Here is a 21,545-nt window from a genome sequence, read left to right as displayed (position 1 = left end):
CCGGTGCCCGGAACAGTGCGTCCCCTCCCCGCGCGAAGCCTGTGCCCCTGGCCGTGCCACGTGCTGCTGTGTTTTAGGGGCCTGAGCCGGCGCAGCCTGGCTTGCCCTTTTGCAGATGCCCTCTCCTCGGCAGTTTCGGAGCCCCTTCCAGGCTCCGAGTGCCTCGGCGGCCAGCCCAGGCCGCCCGGCCCTGCATGGCTGCACTGCTGCTTGACCCTGGGATTCTACCACAGGTCTCCTTCTACCCTCCTGGCCTGCCCCTCTTCCTTCCCGGCTCCCTTTCAGCAGCAGCCTTTCAGGTACTCAATCAGCAAAGTTTGCCAGGTCCCGTTTTACACTGGATTATAGAGGTGGACTGAATGAACAGGCAGAACAGCTTCTATTCTGGTGGGGAGGTAGACAGAAAATAAAGGACACAGACACATAACTAAGATAGTTTCTGGCTTTGGCAACTGCTAGGAAGAATATAACGTGGGATGATGTACTAGAAAATGGTTAGGGGAGACTCCCACCCAAGTGACTTCTTAGCTGAGATTGAAATAAGTTACTCCTATTTGGGGTACTGGGGAAAGAGGGGTTCTCGGAGAGGGAGCAGCCAGAATAGTGGCCCGAGGTCCATGAAGTTGGTGGGCTTGGTGCACAGCTAGTGTGGAGCAGGTGGAGGTGAGATATGGGCGAGTGCTGGGAGAGGCTGGGTCATGTTTCCTTGGGAAACTATTGGAGATTTCCTCCCACCCTATCCTATTGTACTTACTTATTTCTCTCTTTTTATATAATTTTATCTGTGACTATCTCAGTTTATATCTAGAAAAGGAAGGCCTCCTTTAATAAGAATCACAGTACCATCATCACACTTAAAAATATCAAGAGTAATTCCTTGATATTATGGAATATTCAGTTGGTGGTTACAATTTAGGGGAGAGCTTAAGTGGGCAGGAACATGGTCTGATCTGCTTCCCACAAGTCGTGGCCTCTTCCCGGGTTCCAGGAAGGCTGGAGTCCCCCGTATTCCTTAACATCACAGCAGAGGGACAGAAAGACCATAAGTTCCCCCATTTGGAGGCTAATCTTAATGGCTGGTACTGACCATCCCCTGTGTTCATGCCAGCCCTATAGTAAGTGCTCAGCATATGGTAGATAGCTCATTGGACTCTTAAAGCAAGAGAACTAGGCACTGTTGGCAGCATCCCCACCCAGTAGACCAAGACAGGCACAGAGACGTTGTGCCACCTGCCCAAGATCATCTGCCCAGCTGACATATTGCACAGGTAGGATCATAGCCTCCTGTTTTGAGGGTGGGGGGTGACAGGGGTTAGGGAGGTATAGGGCCAAGTGTGAGTTCTGCCCAGCCTCGTTGCCCTTTATATTATCTGGCATTTCTATTCCTTAAGGCACCTGATTTGGTGAATAGTGTGTATTTTAAAATACCCAATTTTAAGTCCTTAGTTGAGTATTTCGACCAAAAACCAAATGTCCTGGTGAAACTTCCCAGAAGTACAGACTTGCCAAGGGCCTCCACCTTGCCTTGTTTCCTGGAGCTCTGAAGCTTCCCAGATCAGTTTGGAACCGAGGTCAAAGGTCCTGAGGTCATTGGGAGCATGAAACATGGGGAAACTGAGATTTGGGGAGAGCCAGGACTTGCCCAAGGTCACAGTTGGTGATGACCAGCCTTGGGAGCTCTCTGCCCAGGGCTGGGTCTTTTGACTGTTGGGCAGTGCTGGGTGACAGGCCCAGTTGTGGTCCTGGAGACAGAGAGTGGGGGTGGGTGCAGAGGTGATGTCAGGCAGCAGAGAATCTCTGGCTTTAGGTGCAGAATATTCCCAACCTCAATAAACATCCACTCATGATCACTGTGGGGACAAAGGTCCACAGAGGTGGCCCCATCACAGCCTGACACTGTTGACTCTCCTTGGACACCAGACCCAGCATGGCCTTCAGAGGACACAGCTTTCCCCTCTCCTCTCTGTTGACATTCTCTGAGCTCCTCCTGGGCACCAGCTGCCACACTGGGAACTGGGGACACAGCGGACACCCTACAGCCTAGCCTGCTGTCATGGAGAGCATGGTCTAGTTGGGAGACAGGAGTTGGCTGGGTCTTCCCGAGGTTGTGAGTGCTCCATGGGTGCAGGCCAAGGGGGTCTTCTCTACAGGCCTACTAGGCGGTTGTGAAGTCACATGAGGTAAGATCTGGGTCCACCTCTGCTCCTGTGAGTTCTCCCAGTGGGCAGGGCCTTGTCCTCCCAGGGACAGAACCTCAGTAAAATGTCTTTTTTTCAGGCCTGTCCCTCCTCTCTCCTTTCACAAAGGAGGCAGCCAAGCTCAGAGGGGTTTGAGAGCTCTGGAGGGTGGTGAGCTGCCTGCTTCAGATGGGGAAACAGGGCCTGTGAGGGCAGGCACAATGGGTCTTTAATTTTTTGCCACAAACCAGACTTGCCTAATTAAAATATAGACTGTCCAGTTAAATTTTAATGTCAGATATAGTAATTTTTTAATATAAGCAAGTCCCATCTAATATTTGGGACATACTTACATTACAAATTAAAAGTTATTCATTTTTTAAACTCTGAAATTCAAATTTAACTGGGCAGCCTGTATTTTTATTTGCTCAATCTGGCAACCCTACCCAAGCCCCAACAACACAAGGGTCAAAGGGCAAATGGCCATTCTTCTTCCCCACTCTAGTGAGTCAACAGGAATGAAGCTGAGGTCAGATGTCCTCAGAAATGCAGCAACTCTGAATAACTGGACAGGGTTCCTGACCTTGGCTGTTCCAAGGTGCAGAGAGCCTCCTCACATACCTTTCTTGCTCACACGCAGTCACAATCATTCACAGACATAGGTGTGTCCCTTTCCAGAATTATTTTGGAAAATCTCTTTGAAAGCAAAAGTGCCCCAGATTGTGCAATGGGTTTGGGAGAGCACTCTTGCAAACAGGTGGTGCAATTTCAGAAAACACTCTTGCAGAGAATTATCCTGGGGTATGGATGGAGGCAGGATCCAGGCATTTGGCAATGGGCGACTGTGGGCAGGTGGGGGGGGGGGAGAGTAGGGGGGCACAGGCCCATGAGATGGCAGGTAAGTGTGCTGTCCTGATCGGCCCTCTGTTGTTCCTCTCCACAGCCAGCAGTGGCACGGCCAGGCCAGCATGGTGGACCACTTGCTTCCAGTGGACGAGAATTTCTCGTCGCCGAAGTGCCGGGTTGGTTATCTGGGAGACAGGCTGGTAAGCGGGCAGGCATACCACATGCTGCCCTCGCCCCTCTCGGAAGACGACAGTGACGCCTCCAGCCTCTGCTCCTGCGCCAGCCCCGACTCGCAAGCCCTCTGCTCCTGCTACACCAGTGGCCCGGGCACTGAGGGCCAGGACAACATCTTGGACTTCCTGCTCTCCCAGGCTACGCTGGGCAGTGGTGGCAGCGGCAGCATCGGGGCCAGCAGTGGTCCTGTGACCTGGGAGGCCTGGCGGAGGGCACCGGCACCTGTGAAGGGGGAGCATTTCTGCTTCCCGGAGTTTCCTGTCGGTGACCCCGGTGATGTTCCAAGGCCCTTCCAGCCCACTCTGGAGGAGATTGAAGAGTTTCTGGAGGAGAACATGGAGCTGGGGCTCAAGGAGGCCCCAGAGAGCAACAGCAAGGACGTGGAGGCCTGTAGTCAGCTCTCAGCTGGGCCACACAGGAGCCACCTCCATCCTGGGTCTGGTGGGAGAGAGCGCTGTGCTCCCCAGCCAGGTGGTGCCAATGCGGGTGACACTCAGGGCCCAGGTGGGGGGCCTGCACCCGATGGCCCCATCCCCTTGCTGCTGCAGATTCAACCTGTGCAGGTGAAGCAGGAATCGGGCACAGAGCCCTCCTCCCCTGGGCAGGCCCCGGAGAGTGTCAAGGTAGCCCAGCTCCTGGTCAACATCCAGGGGCAGACCTTTGCACTCCTGCCCCAGGTGGTGCCCTCCTCGAACTTGAACGTGCCCTCCAAGTTCGTGCGCATTGCCCCTGTGCCCATTGCTGCCAAGCCCATTGGGTCAGGACCCCTGGGGCCTGGCCCCACCGGCCTCCTCATGGGCCAGAAGTTCCCCAAGAACCCGGCGGCAGAACTCATCAAAATGCACAAATGTACTTTCCCCGGATGCAGCAAGATGTACACCAAAAGCAGCCACCTCAAAGCCCACCTACGACGGCACACAGGCGAGAAGCCCTTTGCCTGCACCTGGCCGGGCTGTGGCTGGAGGTCAGTATGAGGGGTGACAGGCTGGGTGGTGAGTGCTGCCCCTTTTCTCTGTTCTTCTGGGTGTGCCGCCAAGGCTGATTTCTTCTACATTAGTTAAGACTGATTAGGAAGGGGAGAGGGGTGGACAGGGGGCAGTGCCAGAGCTAGCAACAGCTGCTCAGAGGTTTGCTAGTCCCTCCTGATCACTAAAACCAGAAAACAACTGGTCTCCTGGTAAGGCTTGCTGGGGCTTGTGCTGAGAGTGAGGGGGCTGAGCCAGGGCAGAAGGGCTCTCATAGCATAACAGGGACGGTTGAGAATGATGGGGCCTGGGCTGTGTGCCAGATGGGGCTTTGACCATGTGTGCACTGTTCCCTCTGCCTTGCAGCACCCCAAAGGGTAAGTACCACCCTTACTCGCATCTTACTGCTTACTGCAAACTGAGGCTCAGACTGGCTAAATAACTTGCCCAAGGTCACACAGCTTTGTAAATGGGATTTGAACCCAAGAGGTCATATCAGAGCAGTCACATCCTGAAAATGCTGTTTCCCAACCAAAGGGACCAGTTTCCCTTACAGAAGTCCCTGGGCACATGGGTTGGGCCAGGCCCTTGCTCCCATGGGAGACCTAGAGGCGGTAGAGAAGCTGCAAAAGCCAACCACAAGGGAGGACCTAGCTGGGTGTGCTGACCGAAAGGTGGAAGGCTCTACTTTGTGTAGCATGGCGGGGAAACCAACTCTCAAAGGACAGGGCTCTTTTCAGGGTTACCCAGCCCTCAGGCAGCATAGCTGGATGGGACCCCAGTGGATCTCCCTTACCTGGGCCCCAGGTGCTGGGCTCACCTTCTTTGGGAGAGCATGTCCATCTTTTCCTGAAAAGCAGGCAGCCAGCCAGGAGCTCAGCCAGGAGCTCAGACGCTTAGGGGTGCCACAGCTGGGCTTTCCTCAGTTTAGGATGCCCACCCTGCTGGAATCTCTGGCCTGCCTGGGAGGGTGGCTTGTTCTACTGGCACATTCCTGGGCTTTTCTGATGTGGCTGTTGCTACATGTGTGAGTGTGTGCGAGAGCGATGTGGCATGCCCCATCTGCGTGCAGAACTGGATCTTGCAAGTGGCTGTGTAACTGTGCATGTGTGTATGCATCTTGGTTTTTTCATGTGTGCCTCTGCTGCATGACCATGCGTGTACCTAGTCTATGAGTGTGCATCCATGTTGGTGTGGCTCACAGGGAGCAGTTTGCAGCTTTTGTTTTTTGACCAGACTTTTGTCTGAGAACTCCTGAGAGTTGGTCTCAGGGTGGGAGATGCCACTCCTGGAGTCCTGGCTGGCCCAGGACAGGAGCTGTGACTGGAATGTTTGATGTGATGCTGGCAGCCCCTTGCCATGGGAGTGCAGAGGTGACCAGGGAAGGGACTTGTCCCAAAAAGCATCTTGGGTTATGGAGGCCCTTCCTGAGTGCAGGCACCCTCCACCCCAAGGCCCGAAGGTGCCAATCAGCAGACCCGCAGGGCTTCTTTCTGTGAGAGCCTGTGCTCCAGCCCCACCGTGTTGGGTGTCAGTGCTGGTGCTGCATGCCTTTGAGCCTCATGCCGCACTCTGCCAGGTAGGCCCTGGGGTAACAGGCGCACTTGCGGAGCAGCTTGTGAGGCCTGATGTGGTGGCATGTGTGTAATGTTGGGTGGTTAGAGCTTGGGTCAGGGAAGAGACCATAGACATAGGGCTTTAGAGGCAGGTATTCCACTGCAGAGGGAAAGGTATTGAGATGCCTAGTGGCATGGTTTAAAGCCTCCAACTCGCTGTGTGCCCTCGCAGTGGTCCCCCTTCCCAAGCCTGCTTACTGCCTCTCCTTACCAGAGCCAGGGGTGCTCAGCAGCGCCCCTTCTCATCGGTGGTATTGTCACTCTTAATCCAAGATCAGAGTCTGAGAAGAGAAGGTTCTTTGCTTGGCCTTCATGTGGCCGGTACCCCATCTCAGAGGCACCCCCAGACTTATAGAGACTCCTCTTGGATGCATTCTCCTCTTGGTGGGGTGCAGGGCTGGAGAGAGGTTGGGCATTTGGCTTGGCAGAGCATCAGTCTGACTTTTATGAGGGGCTCATCTTTCTGGGCGCCGTCCTCTGTTGAATGCTGGCAAGTGGCCCTTCCATTTGGGATAGAACTGGGTGGGACCATAGAGAGGAAAGGTATGGTCCTTGGTCAAGGCTGCCCAATTGGTCCACTCCCACAGGAGGAGAGGACCTGTCTTCTAGGCTGTCTCAGAAATCAGACAGGAACCACAGCCTAAAGTGCATCTTAGGGAGGCAGATCTCAGCCCCCGACACAGTGGCGTTATGAGGTAGTGAGTTCCCTATGGCAGGAGGTATACAAACAAGAGTGGGATTTATGGAGGGAATTCAGCTCTGCCACTGTTTAAGCCTTGGCATTGTTCCTCTTGCTCAGGATTCACTTGACAGGGAAAGGCATGGTGGGTACGTGGCATGATGAGGTCCCTATGGAGTCGACCCCGGAGCCATCCCTGCCTCCAGCCATTCCTAGGGCTTCAAAGGGCATCCCTAGCTTCTCCCAAGCTCTTCTAGAGGGGGGTCTGGTCTTGGTGGGGGTCACACATGGCAGAGGCCCTGGGAGCCTGGCACGCTGCCTCTCAGGAGGGCTGTTTCTCTGAGAATTTGAGAGTCCAGTTGGCCTTCAGGGATCCTGACACCCCGGGGATGTATACAAGACATGCATGTCCCTTAAATGTGGCCATAGCCTTCATCTGAGGGTCAGAGGTAAAGGGAGCCCTTGTAGCAGTTGGACAGGAGGACAGACCCAGCTTTGTGGCAGCTTGGTCTGGACAGGGCAGGAGAAGTAATGGTGATGATGATGAGGTATCATGTTTATTGAGCAGTTACACTCTGCTAGGCACTATTCTAAGGTTCTCAGAGCTGGAATCCCCTCCATGAGTTATACTTGCTTGCATACCTCCTGCCGCAGGGGACTCATTACCTCATGAGGCTATTCTGGCCTTTATGTGTACTTTGGTTCACTTAAGCACCATCCAAACTTCTCGTTCTGGCCCACAGGCCCACATAATCTGTTTGCCGACCTCACCTTTGTAGGCCACGCTCCCACTTGGACCTCAGCCCTCTCCGTGCCCTCTGTTTCCAATGCTTCTTCCCCAGTGGCAACTGTAGATGGTCTTATAATGGTCTCCGCTTTGTTTTGCACAGGTCACAGGCAGTAACTCACTGAGTCCTTACAATAGCCTTGGAACATATAGACATCAATATGCATTTTACAGAGGGGGAAATGGAGGCCCAGAAAGCCTGCAGGGACAGAGCTAGTGAGTATGGCTCTGGGTGCACCCCCAGGCAGTGCCTCAGCCCCACCCTGACCTGCAAGCAGTATGGCAGGCATGCCTCTCCCACCTGGAGACACCTGCAGTCATGAGCTGGCTTTCCCCTCATCTTTCTCTGTGCACCTGGGATTATAATGGTTGGGTGTCCTCTCTCCCCTACAAGGCCATCAGCTTTTTCAGGTGGTACACCATGGGTGAGGGAAAAGAGGTAGCAACAGCAGCAATGATAACAGCAGTGCCTGATGTGTGCTAAGCACTGCTCTGAATGCACCAAACGCAGTAACTCATGTAATGTTCCAACAAGTCTGTGAGGTATGCCTCAGTATGTTGTCCCATTTTACAGAGAAGGAAATGAGGCACAGAGCATTTAAGTAAGTTCTCCATGGTCCCACAACTAGTAAGTGGCAGAGCCAGGAGTTCACCCTGGGCTGTTTGCCCTCAACCCCCTACCCCCAGACTGAGGACCTCTCTCCAGCCCCCTCTGCAAGCCTCTAGTCCGGTGTGGCCTGCTAGAGTGTTGAGAGGACCTTCACCTGCAGCTGGTCTTTGGAGTGGTACCCCTACACTCTTGCTTGCCTGCCCACATGGGGAGCTCCCCACTCCCAAGGCTGCCTCTCTTCTTCTTGCTGGGCCTGGTGAGCAGATTCCTCTTCCTCCTACCAGGCCCGTTCTGGCCCTGGCACTGTGTCCTGTGCCCCACCCTGTGCACCTTTGTGTGATGAAGAGTATCCCTTCCTGCACTCCTCTCCCCCATTGTCACGTGCCCAGGTTACCAACCCCCGCTTCCTTCTGCTTTTGGTCCTGAACCCAGTGTTCCCTGTCCCTTCCCCTCTTGTGACATGGTTCTGGCACCCTTGACAGGGTTGAAATCAGACTTTCCCTATTCCAAGCTAACCATCTGGGAAGTGGCTGCTTGCCTGCCTTCCTAGAAGTTTCCTTGCTTCACTCTCAGACACAGGCCTTCTTTGTTCCCTGCAGCGGAACGTCCTGTTCCAGAATGGCCAAGCAGTTCTGTCCAGAAAGAATCCCTTCCTGCTGCAGCTAATATGAATATTAATAACTTTCACCATCCCTGTGTGGCAGGTACTGTTGTCATCCCCAGAAGACACAGAGGCCCAGAAAAGGGGATTTGCAGGCCTGAGGCCACAGAGCCAAGAGGTGGCAGGGACAGGATTCAAGCCCAGTGGTCTGGCTCTTTTGGCCTGTGTCACTGCTTCCCCTACTCGATGAGGCATTCTCCAGCCCCATCCCTGCAGTCAGCTCGGCCTCCAAGTGTGGCTGGGCAGGTTGTGCACTGCACAACTCTGGGGGGTGCCATTCCCATTGGGATCTTTGAGACTTGACTATAATCATGGCTTTCTGGCTGATGGAAGGGGTGCCTTTGCACAAAGGTGTTGCATGTGCCAGTGGTGGTGCTGACATTATAAGCTGCTCAGGAAAGTCACCTGGACCTCTGTGCTTCCCTGTCCTGCACCCCGGTAACACAATTCACAGTAACCACCCACACACTCAAGGACCGTACCAGAGGCCAGGCCCTGTGCTAAGCTCCTTGCTGATAAGAGTTCACAATTGTTGGGTGATTGCACTGCTGTCAAGCACTGCCACTTGTCGCCTTTTATAGTCCTCTGAGGCAGATCTATCACATACCTGACTTCAGGTGGGGAAACAGCCTCAGAGAGCTTGCCAACTTGCCCGGGTTGCTGGTCAGTATGTGCCTACAAAGGCTGCCTCTCAGCCACCTGTCCCCTCCCTCTGTGTGGCCCCCAGGTCTCTCCAGTGCTGCTCTTTGGGACAATGTGAGTAGGGTGTGAGGCAGGGATCTTCTGGGGGTTCAGTTCCCAGGGACAGTACCTCTCAAATATCAGGACCCTATGGCAGTAGGGAGGGGGCTTGCAGATGGGAACAGCTTCTTCTCAGACCTGGCTTTCCCTTGGTGCCCCCATGATGGCAAGGACCCTGTGGTCTGTGTCACTGCCTTTGGCCTCTGAGAAAAGTTCCGGAAGGTGGACAAGAATCCCAAGATTTTCATTAGATAAATGAAAAAACTGAGGCCCAGGATGGTTCTTAAGTTTGCTCAGGACCACATAGGGCTCCCAGTCAGGTGGGGACCTGAGCAGATCCTGCTGTTCCACTGCTGTAGGACCCCCCGCAAGCCTCTTGTTCTCTTTGAGCTCTTACAGTGTGACATTGTCAGTCCCATGGGGCTGATCCTGGCTCCCTGGAAGGTGCAGGCACTCCCAGTGCCTGGTGTCTGGGAAGGCTCTAGCACTGTCGATGGCATTTCCTATAGCTTTCTGCTGCCCCCTGCCTTGGGCATGCCCACCTGCTCAGAAGCTGTATGTCCAGCTCCAGCTGGGGACACATGGCCCTGGCCCAGGAGCTCAGGTCAGGCTCTGACTGCCAGAGCCCGTTGATGCTGCTTCCTCCCTGGCACAGGGCTCCAGTGGCACATACCTTCTAGCCAGGCTCTGTGGGTGAGCCAGGTCTTCTGTGGCCACCAGGGTGGCAGGATACAGCAGGGAGCTGTTTCAAGACCTTTGCTTGGGCCTCGGCTGCTCTGTCTTACCTGTGACCCTAGATCAGGCCCTCATCACTCTGAGCCTCAGTTTCCTCATCTGGAAAATGGGCCAGTTGATCTTCCTTAATTCTGAAAACATGCTGAGAGTATTTCTCTGTATTCACCACAATTGGTACTCTGGGATGGGGGTGGAAGAAACCTGGTTGTGCTCTAGGGGCAGGGCACCAGGGACAGCCAAGCCAAGCTGAGGTGCTTATCTTCCCTGCCTCTGGGCCCAGCTTCCCATCTGTGCTCAGGCCCTCCTGTTGCCCACCTGAGCATTCCCCAAGACTTGTCCTGCTGGGTCCTCCTGCTCCTTGGCAGGCTGTAGGATCAAGGCCTCCACCCACAGGTCACGCCAGAGTGGGCCATCACCCCCTACCCATTGGCTGGGTTGGGGACAGCTTTCCAGGGTCACCATCTAATCTGCCTGTTGCTGTGTGGCCCCAGGTCCAGGAACGGGGCTCCTGAGTGTGTGCATCTGTGCATGTATGTGTTCACGTAGGTATACATTGCATTGTGTGTGCGCATGTGCATACATGTGCGCACAGGTGTGGAGTGGGTGACATGTATATATGTATGAGTGTGCTCACATGTGTGCGCATATGCGTGGCATGTGTGTATAGACATGGGTGTGCATGCGTGCACATGTGTATGTGTGTGAGTGTGTGGATTCGTGCGTGCATGTGGGTGCATGGATGCACTAGGACTTGAGAGGACTGTCCCTATGACAGCCCCATCCTCCTGTGGGTGCCTGCTCTGGGTGCCTGCTGTGTCCACACTTTCATGTAAATGCACTGACTGGGCACCTACCATGCACCAGGTAGACGTGTCTTTCCTCATGGAGCTGATGGTCTAGTGCCGTGGTCGGCAAACTTGGCCCCTTGAGTGTGGCTCTTCCACAAAATACCACGTGCGGGCGTGCACGTACAGTGCGATTGAAACTTCGTGGCCCATGCGCAGAAGTCGGTATTTTGTGGAAGAGCTGGTATTTTGTGGAAGAGCCACACTCAAGGGGCCAAAGAGCCACATGTGGCTCGCGAGCCGTGGTTTGCTGAGCTGCAGTTTGCCGACCACTGGTCTAGTGGCACAGGCTGACACTCATCAAAAAGTAAGAAATGGATTTAAAATTGCAACAACTGTGGCAGGGGCCAGGAAAGAGAGGTGCATTGTGTTGTGGGAACCTAGAATGATGTAGTCGTGGAGGGCTTTCCTGAGGAAGTAACATTTGAACTGGGCTCTAAGGGATGGGTGGGTGGGAGTGAGGAGAAGGGAAGGACGAGCATTCTGGATAAAGGGAACAGTATTGCAAATGTCCTATGTCAAGAGGGAACAAGGACAGGTCAGTATAGGTGAAACACAGAGGAGGAGAGTATGTGTGTGGGGAGTGGGGATTTGAGGGGTGGGGAGAGCCTCAAATCCCTGAAGTCAGTGACAGCTGTCTGAGCCCTTTGGTCCAGTCAGTTCTTACCTCTCCCACTAGTGGCCTCTGGGCTATGGGAATACTTGCTCCTGGACAGACTGGGGCCAAGAGAGGGAGGTGGCAGGGGAGCCATTTAAACTCTCAGAAGTACCTTGTAGAGGTACAGTTTTGTTTGGGGACATCTTAGGGGTCCAGCTTTTAGGAAAACTGGGTCCAGGAATTGGGTGGGGCTCTTTTTCTTTTTTTTAATCCTCACCTAAGGCTATTTTTTCTATCAATATCTAGAGACAGTGTTGGAGGGGAGAGAGAAACATCAATGTGAGAGAGACAATTGATTGGCTACCTCCTGCAAGTGTCCCTGCCAGGGCTGGGGCACCTGTAACCGAGGTATATGCCCTTGACGGGGAATCGACCCCACGACCCTTCGGTCTACAGGCCAGCACTCTAACCACTGAGCAACCAGCCAGGGTGGGGTGAGTCTCTTTAATGGAGGCAAGGGAAAGGAGTCAAGAACTCCGTGCTCAGCTGGGGAAAGACAATTCTCCTCAGCCTCACTTTCTCCTCTAGGTGGGCTCCCAATGTAGACCTCCATGGAAGCCCCAAGTTCTGGTCTGAGGGGAGAGCATGAAGCACAGCCTCAGTCAGGGCGAGCTGATCCCACTGCACGCTGGAGGGGGCGGTGTTTGGGGTGGGGCGGGGTGGGTGGAGAGTAAGTCAGATCTCTGGTAGGCTTGATAGCCATCCCAACACCTACCAGCCCCTCTCAGGCCCAGATGCGGCAGAATGGCCTGCTGTGCTGGCAGAGCCTTTGATTCCAGTTCTTGCTATCCTGGGGGCCACAGGGACATGGGGAGGGGGCTTGGGACAGTGGATTTTCACCATAAATTTAGAAGCACTTGGGTAGCTGAAGTATCCTGAGCTGCCCAGCTGGTGGAGTCCTGGGAATCCACTGCTGGCCTGGGTGTATGTGTTTGGGGGGATGGGGGTCGGGTTGGGGCAGGGTGGGCCAGCCTGGCCTCGCTGATTGCTGTGTCCCTGTAGGTTCTCCCGTTCGGATGAACTGTCAAGGCACCGGCGTTCACACTCAGGCGTGAAGCCCTACCAGTGCCCTGTGTGTGAGAAGAAGTTCGGCGGAGTGACCCACCTGTCCAAGCACATCAAGGTGCATCGCTTCCCCCGGAGCAGTCGCTCTGTTCGTGCTGCCAACTGACCCCCCCACCTCCACCCACCCACACAACCATTACCGCTACCACCTGCTCACCCCATCCCACCAGCCCCATCAGATCGTCCAGATCGCCCATATATTTTGTAGCAATAATTTATTTGCCTCCTTCAGAGAGATATGACAACGTTGCCAACCCAGCAGCCTGGGTTGATATGGGAAGAGGGGGGCTGGCCTGGGAGGCAGGAACCCAGAGCCCCCCCACCTGCTGCCTTTCCTGGGGAGACCCAGCCCCTGACCCAGGAGGCCGGCCTTTGTGCCTTTGCACCTTCGTGCCTTCCTGCGCCGCTGTCACAGGCCTCTGCTGCAGTGTCTGGGGGCCTGGCCCTTCTCCCACTGGGCTCCCTGCTTGGGCCAGGGCCAGCACTTTATTGCCCGGGAAGATGAAATGTGCAGTTTTGAAATGTCAGTTCCCACAGGGAGCCTCACTGGGGAAAAGGAAGTAGGCCAAAAGTCCTGGGCTGCACTGTGGTGTGCAGGTGGTTTTGTCCAAATGCTTTGCTCAGCCTGAATACCAGAAGGTGTGGGCAGGGCTGTTAGGGGTGCAGGACCTGGCCTCCTGGTGGCTGCAGGATTGGGGTGAAAAGTCCCCCCTCTGGGGGCTGACAGTGCATGTGCTTCAGTTAAATGTGCAGGGCAAGCAGACAGATGCAGGCTAGCCCCGGAGCATCTGTACCCGGTGTGGCTCATCCCCTCGTCCTGTTTCCCAACACCAGCCTCCAGAGTCACCTTTTGGGAGGAGAGGGGAACAGGCTGTGTAGCAAGTAGAAGAAGCAGATAAAGCCCCCAATCCCTATTTAGAAATGCATTCCTCATTTTGTCTAGAAATTAATATCAAATGAACTAGCTTGTTTTGATAGGTTTATTTCACATCCTATGAATGTATGTAAATAAACTGTACATAGGTACATCTACATAAAATATCTTTTAATAACATCAGCATTTGTATAAATTTGAAATTTTAAAAATCTATAAAGCTGGTGTATATATGTTACAATTATGTATATTTTCTTTGGTCCTTCATAAAAATATATTTACTTTGCCAATAAAAAGAAAAAAGAACTCAATAACTTAATGATATTCATACACTGTTTTCCTCTGCTCTGCCAGGAAATGGGGTAATCTGGGGGCTGAGTCTCAGGGGACCTTGAGGTTTATACCTGGGAGGATACAAAGGCATCTTTGGGGTTAAGCCCCTGGCCTAGCCATGCAGGGTTCCCACACAGCCCCACCTACAGGCTGGCTGTTAGGTTTCGCTTATTCCAATATCCCAGAAGGCCAGGAGTGCTCTCTCTTCTCTACACAACCCCAAATCCAACCCTTATCCCAGCATCACTTATGGGAAGCCACTGCAGACCAGGCCAGGCCCACGGGGGTCACTACTCCTCTGATTTACTGTTGGAGGCCCTTGCTCGGCACTTGACACTTTCTGTGCAGTCCATCGGGTATTTATTGTGCACCCACTGTATGTTTTGTGCAGATGTAGGGGGCAGATCATGCCCCCTCCTGAACTCCTGGAGGAAATGGCATATTCCCGCCTGCATTCGTGGTGGTAAATGGATTAGGACTTCAGCCACCACCTTCACCCTCCCCAGCTGCTCAGAACTCTGGGGAGACAAAGCTCCTAAACTCCCCCAGATGCTTGAGGCTCTCTGAGCACTTGCACAGTTGGGATTTGGACCCATCCACACATCCTGGTAGGCTGGGAACGGGGCGGGACCAGAGGAAGGAGAAGCCATGAGCTAGCCAGGTGGGTAGGGAAGGTGGCCACAGTTCTATTGTGTGAATTAGTAGGTGAGGACCTTCCAGAGGTGATTGTCTACCCAGGAACCTGATACAAGTAAGGCCAGTGTTTCTCAGTGACAACCTCAGAGACTGGCCCTGGTCCTGGGGAAAGGACTTGGCCTATGACATCTGTCCTTTGCCCCTGACCAAATATACCTTCTATGGCCAAACATGCTTGGGTAAGTGAGGCATTAGCATAGCCTTTCTTCATCCATAAACAAACAACATAGCCCAGATAAAAGGACACCAGAGGTCAGGACAGTCACTGTGGAGGAGCCTGTGAGCACATGTATCCATGGTGCTGGGCACTGACCCAGGAACCCACTCCGCACATCTCTCTGGATGTCCCCACAGCTCGCTTACTCTGCGCCTGCAGCCTCCAGCTGACCCTGTGTCCAGGCCAAGGCCAGGGTGGTTGTGTGTGGTGGGGTGGTCTAAGTCATTACCCTCAGTCTGGCTCCATACTCCTCACCTGATGTGTATGTTTGCACCCTTGGCAGCACAGCTGAGTGAACAGGGCGTGGAGGGAAGGGCACTGCCTCTTGATCCCCACTCCCCCCACTTTGGATTTCTTAAACTCTATAGATTTGAGCTTCTTCCCCCTGCAGAATGGGGATGAAAGTCCTCAGGTGATACATGGTGGGGAAGGGTAAGAGAGAGCGTGTGACTTTGAATAGTGGTGAGGACCCTTTCCAGGCTGTGAGCCTGCCTTCAGGCCAGATGGAGAGCCTGGGGAGTCAGGGTCTCCGGTCTTCTACTGCAGCTAACACCATTGCATCATGACCCATGAGAGCATTGGGAGTTCTGTTGAGGCACCTAGCTTGTCTCCTACCTCTGGGAGACTCCCATGCCACCACCTTTGTCACTGGAAGAAGGGTGTTTGTCTTAGCCTATGAGCCAAGAAGCAGATGGAGATGTGAGCCAATGTGCCCACAATTGTTTGTAATAGGAGTCTGGAAAGTTGCAGAGCTTTAACACCCTGGTACCCCACCTTGCACAATACCCTTCCCAAAGGCACACAGAGGGGGAAGTATCATTTATTGAGCAGTGAAGCAGGCAGAGTATGGGTTAGACTGCTATAACAAAGAAACTCCCCAACACTGTTGCTTACATAGGTAGTTTCTTTTTCTCTATTTAAATATTCTGAAAGTAAGCAGTCCAGGCTGATAGGGCAGCTCCATTGTGGGGAGCTCCTCTCTCGTTGCTCTCCATGCCCTAGGGTGTTAGTCCAAGATGGCTCACCAGGGTACTGTGCCAGCCCAGGGAAAGCCATCAAGGGGCCATGTGTTCCCTCCCTCCCTGAAAGGTCAGGGGCTGGGATTTGCACAGTCTTGTCCACTCATGTCCCATTGGCCAAAACAATCACAGGTTCATCCGCTGCAAGAAAAGCTGGAAAATTTAGTCTTAATCTGGAGGTTATGGACACAGCTAAAATTTGGAAGTTCTATTACAATAGAAAGAAAAGAAGAGTAGGCGTTGAGTTTTCACTACAAGCACACCCACCATGTCGGTGTTGAGCCTGGTGCCATGCACACATTCTGTTCACCTCTCAGAACCTTGCAAATTGGCCTCTTCCCTGCAGCATGTAAGTCATGGTAGAGTGGGTGGGTTCGCCCACCCCCGCCCCTCCCATGGCTTTGTCCACATTCTCAGAATGGGTGTCACTGGCAGGTATGGAACCAACTGTCAGGCTTGGAACATCAGAGTATCATGAGGGGAAACCCTGTGGGAATAGAGGAGCTTGACACTTTTGGTTGACAAGCCAAGGCTACAAATGACAGAATCCTCACCCATGGGGACAAAAGTAAACAAAACAAAACCATTAAAAAGTCACCATATGTTACAGTAGATTCTTCAGTAGGATCCAGAATCTCTACAAGGGTCAAGGGGATAGAAGCAGAAAGATCTGGGGTCAGGACTTCCAGGGAACTATAACTTTTCTTATGCTCCATTGGTTCTAAGTATCAAAGATCCAGACAGCGGGTGTAGGGAGAAACTGCTGGGAATGGGCATGTTAACTTGTACAGCTGTCAATGTGGTGAGGGTCTTGGAACATCACATAATGGACCAAACACAGGGACAAGGTCAGTTCTCTTTGTGACAGACACCGAGTTTGAACTGCATTACCTGAAGTTAGGCTAAGGTGACTAATGCCACAGGGCCTGCTAAAAGACTGCAGGTGGAGGCAAAGGGAGCATTCAGAAGACTCAGGAAGTATACACCTCAGCAATCCACTGCAGGACCCAGAAAGGCATCTTTGAAAATTTCCCGTAATCTTCAACAGGTAAAAAATTCCTGGTGGCTCCTGGGAGGCCACAAAGGGGGCCCTGGCTGGAATAGAACAGAAACAAGATGAGGTACAGAGAGAGGTGGAAGGGATGAGGGAATATTGCAAGAGAACAAAAACTGCAACAGCAAAATTAAAATCTGCCTTGGAGACAGCAAAGAAGGGTAGGTAGGGCTGGCTTCCGACTGCTGCCATGGAGTTCAAACTCGTGTGGATCCCAGACCCAGCTGGGAAGGAAAGATGAAAGTGGGATAGATAGGTATGGAGGGCAAGAAAAATCAGTAGCTGGATACTGGGGTTCTGGAACAGATTCCAGAACAAATATCATATGTATTAATACTGTAAATAACATATACAACATACTAAAATGTAACATAAAATGTGCTAATATGTAACATATACTAGTGTGTAACATATCTCTATATATAAAAGCCTATGCAACCATTTGACTGTTTGGCCAGTAGCTATGATGCGCACTGACCACCAGGGGACAGACGCTCAACGCACAGGCCTGGAAACATGGAACAGACTGATGAATCTCAGAGGGAAGGGGGAAGGGGGAGGTCAGGAAGAGCTTAACCAAAGATATATGCATACTAGGGGCCCAGTGCACAAATCCGGTGCATGAATCCCTTGGCCTGGCCTGCGGGAATCAGGCTGAAACCAGCTCTCTGACATCCCCTGAGGGGTCCTGGATTGCAAGAGGGTGCAGGCCAGGCTGAGGGACCCCACCGGTGCATGAATCTGTGCACCGGACCTCTAGTATTAATATATAACATAACAAATATGTACAAATAGAATTATAATACAATTATACAATATGTAATTAAATCATATATAACTATATGCACACTTGATGTAAGTGGAGGGCTGGGAAAATACCCTACCTGTGGAGGCAGGAGGGCATAGTGGGTGGGTCTTGGAAGCAGAAACTGGAACTGAGCCCACTTGAGCCCTATTGGTTTCTCTGACTCTCAGGGTACTTATGTGAAACCAGTGTGACTACATTGATTCCCCAGGATGTGTGAAGAGGAAGTTAGCATATTTACATAGCAAATCCATTGCATGATGGACAAGAGGCCACAGTGATGAGGCAGAAAGAGAAAGGCAGCACCCAAAGAAGGGCCTCCCACTAGAGAACTGCCTGAGATAAGGACATGGAAGCTCAGAGGCAGCTCTCACCTCCTGAGATCAGGCCTTGGCTGGAAGGGACACCTGTGGGCCTTGCACAAAGGAGCCCCTCATGGAGTGAGGTCTGGACCCTGAGACCAAGTAAGCTTTCAACCTCCATTGGTCCTTTCCCATCTGCTCTAATTCTGGGAGTCCGGGAGATGTGAGGACACACTGACATCGCCATCCTCACCTGTCCCCAGCGTCTGGTTCTGTGAACTGGGCCTCGACTCTGAGCTGAACGAATGAGGGCAGTTTCCAGACGGAATGGTGCTGGCGCTAGTGAGGAGTGGGATCACCACAGCTCCCTTCAAAAGATTACATCAGAGAGGTCAGGCACCTGAATGACAGATGAGTAGAATGAGAGCAGGGTTGTCAGAGCTGGAAATAGCTGACTACAAGAGTGAAAATACATTTAGCTAGACAGGAGTCTAAAGAATGGCGAATGGGTTTTAACATCCAAATGCAGATACCAAGTACTGTTACAGAAAGAGAAGAAAGGTTTGCAATGTCCAAGTAACAATGTAATTAGTACCAGTCTGGCTCCAAACCCCAGGTTGTACGAACAGTTGTGCAAATGCTTGAAGGGCCTCTGGTAGGACCCTCCTCTTTCCCAGAGAAGTCCTTGCCCTTTAAAGGAGCAATTTAGACCAGTGGCATTTTGGACATCTGATTTTATGTATTTCCCCCTCCCCTGAGACGTCTGTCTTGTGCACAAAAGGAAGAAATGAGGCTTGATGTCTCATTTCTATGGGGTGATTGGCAACTGGTAACTGGTAAGTTGGTAACAGCTGTCCCCAGAGGGCTCAGCTGGAAAGAGGAATGAGGCAACCTGTCTGGTCCCACTGCAAAGTGGCAGTGGGTGCCCTTCTCCCACTGAAGCCCAGGACAAAAAGTGGGTGCTCCCACTGGCTTGGAGCTGCTGGCAGGACAAGTAAGTGGGCAGTTGCACCCTCCTCCCCAGAGGACACCCAGGACCCATGAGTGCCCCATGCAGAGGAGTTCTGGGTCTCACTTAATAGATGAAACTGTGGCCTCTCCTATGTGTCAGCTTGAGGGAGGACTTGAGGGTGGTGATGCAGCGAGTGGTGGGAGCTCCTTTTCTCCCTTACTCCCAACCTTGCTAAAAGTCTGGGTGCACATCTGGAAATTCATGCCCTCTCCTGGTAGTGAAGATGCCCCTCACCAGCTCAGCAGGCTCTGTGTTCTCCCATAACACCCCTTTCTCCCACTTGACCCCTTCAATACTGGCCCTGAGAGGCCAGCCACTCTGGCAAGAACCATCTGTGCCACCTTTACTAAAAGTTTTCAGGGTTACAATATTTTGCTTGGGAAACCCTTATTTGATGTTTCAATCTCTATATATAAAAGCCTAAGCAACCATTATGACCGAATGACCAGAATGACTGGAACGACCAGTCAACCAGTTGCTGTGGTGCACTGACCACCAGGGGCTAGATGCTTAACACAGGAGCTGGGCCCTGGTGGTCAGTGCGCTCCCACAGACAACCTCCTGCAGCCCCTCCCCCTGGCGGGCGTGGCCCATCAGGGGGGCTGGACAGGTGGGGGTGGAGGGAACTGGCTGGCCAACCCCCACAGCCCCTCTCCCTGCTGGCCAACCCCCCAGTAGGCCTCGATCACTGGCCAAGCCAAGGGACTCCATCCGTGCACAAATTCATGCACCAGGCCTCTAGTTAAAATAATAACATAATTATAATATCTACTAAGTTATAATTATATAATTTATAATAGTTAAATAATATAATCATACATATATACTATAAGTAAAGATTATAACTATACTTATTGGCCACCCTCTCTGCAAGGCACCCAGGGACTTTACTTTTGGCATCCATCCCTTCTGTCACCTTCTAAGCGTTTCCCTCTTCCTCCTGGAACTTCAAATTCCTGGCCTCTTTAAATACACAGGAGAATTAGGGTCAGATTTCCTGGTTCCTATAACCTCTCCGTGCCTCAGTTTCCTTATCTTCACAGGATGATAATGGTTCCTTCCTCATAAGGTCAGTGTGTGGACTGAATGAGTGAACATGAGATGCACTGAGAACAGAGTCCGGCAGGGGGTAAAAGCTGTTACTGTTGGTGGCATTTTTATTACTACCCATTGTTATTTGAGCATCCCCTCAGCATCCCCACCTCTTCACGCCAAGAGGCTGAATAAGACATTTCTTCTAAATGAACACAGCACTCTTCCGACAGTCATCTTATCAGGGCAAACGTTTTCCAGCACCTGCACATCTTGCCGGCAGACGGGCGAGCCCATTCCCTCTTCAAAAGGATTGCAACATCTCCTCAGTGTTCATTCACAGATCATTAAACACTTAGCAGAGAGAACTCAAAGCTAAAACAGGGGAGGGCAAAACACAGAGTTTATTCTTGCATTGTTTATTAATTATTGTATTATTTTTCATATGAACAACTGTAAACCTACCTTTGCCCCGCCCTGTATGTTCAAGCCATTGTTGATGAAGTATCAGGTGATAAACAAGATAAACCCAATTGGAAACTATAGAGGCTTTAAAAGGCTATGTATGATTCACAGGTTTTATTTGCATTCTTATTTGCATTATTTTCTAGGTAGGAAGCTAATCATTGGACTGTCCCACTTAATACCAGACACCTGGAAATTCTACCTGAGGCCAAATTCTCTTACACTGACACACTTTCCACACCCCCACAGGAGTCACAGGCCTTGCATCCCATAAAAAGAACCGCAAAACGTATGCCCCAATCTTCAGGGGCCTGAGGTCTGAGTGCAGGGGCCTGTCTTGTGCCCCAATCTTCAGGGGCCTGAGGTCTGAGTGCAGGGCCTGTCTTGGTGTGTGTGTGTGTGTGTGTGTGTGTGTGTGTTTGTGTGTGATTATACCCTTGGACAACTGGGCATTTGAGCCTCACCTAAAACTGCCAAGTGGACACTCTGGGCACTCCATCAACATAGAATTAGCCACAGTGATATAATTTATTTCTAAACAAATAAACTTTATTTCATGTATACAAAAAAAAGAGAATAGACATGGATAAAGTTAGACATGGAGAGAAATGTATGAGCTAACAAGCCAAATATATCTGGAATGCATAGGACTGTTCTATAAATTAGTGATTAAAAGATAAAAATTCCAATAGAAAAATGGGCAATGAATATAGTAACTTTACAGAATAAGAAATATGATCAGCAAATCAGTCCATTGAGAAGATGTTTGACCTTGTGTGTATGTGTGTGTGTATGGATTCTATTTATGAAAATAAAAATGATAATGAATTCTATTTATGCTGGCTAGACTGAAAAAAAATGTAAAAGATTGATTGCATCCAAGGTGTAGAAATGGCTGCTTCAACATTGTTGATGGCAGCACAATTGTTTTTCGAAGGATAATTTGGAAGAATTTATCAAAACTTAAAATGTGCCTACTCTTTGACCCAGCAAACCCACCATTAAAAATTTGTGTATAAAGGAATGTGTACAAGTTTGTTCTATTTAGCATAATTTATAAAATAAAAGCATAATATGCTAATTAGACTGAACGTCCTTCCCCACGAAGCTACCACAG

General features: G+C 51.6%; 1 protein-coding gene across 3 annotated transcripts; it reads left to right on the top strand.

Annotated features, from left to right (window-relative positions):
- Positions 1–6: 6 nt before the first annotated feature.
- KLF15 (Kruppel-like factor 15) lies at positions 7–13,508 on the top strand. 3 transcript variants are annotated; one of them, XM_005866934.2, is made up of 3 exons: positions 7–299; positions 3,121–4,221; positions 12,557–13,508. In XM_005866934.2, exons 2-3 carry the CDS (start codon positions 3,146–3,148, stop codon positions 12,723–12,725), a joined length of 1,245 nt encoding a protein of 414 aa, XP_005866996.1. In that variant the 5' UTR covers positions 7–299; positions 3,121–3,145; the 3' UTR covers positions 12,726–13,508. The 3 variants fall into 3 exon arrangements, with proteins under 3 accessions (XP_005866996.1, XP_005866997.1, XP_014395782.1); XM_005866935.2 differs by lacking the exon at positions 7–299 and adding an exon at positions 306–1,268; XM_014540296.1 differs by lacking the exon at positions 7–299 and adding an exon at positions 1,290–2,180.
- Positions 13,509–21,545: the final 8,037 nt, after the last annotated feature.

The sequence above is a fragment of the Myotis brandtii genome, unplaced genomic scaffold (assembly GCF_000412655.1).
Source record: "Myotis brandtii unplaced genomic scaffold, ASM41265v1 scaffold240, whole genome shotgun sequence".
In the NCBI taxonomy this organism is placed as follows: domain Eukaryota; kingdom Metazoa; phylum Chordata; class Mammalia; order Chiroptera; family Vespertilionidae; genus Myotis; species Myotis brandtii.
Note: the sequence above shows the minus strand (reverse complement) of the source record. Positions and strands in the feature narration are given on the sequence as shown.

Bases quoted from the DNA above. Each gene is read 5' to 3' on its own strand.
- KLF15 (XM_014540296.1), top strand. The intron at 4,222-12,556 runs GTCAGTATGAGG...GTGTCCCTGTAG, and splicing joins TGGCCGGGCTGTGGCTGGAG to GTTCTCCCGTTCGGATGAAC.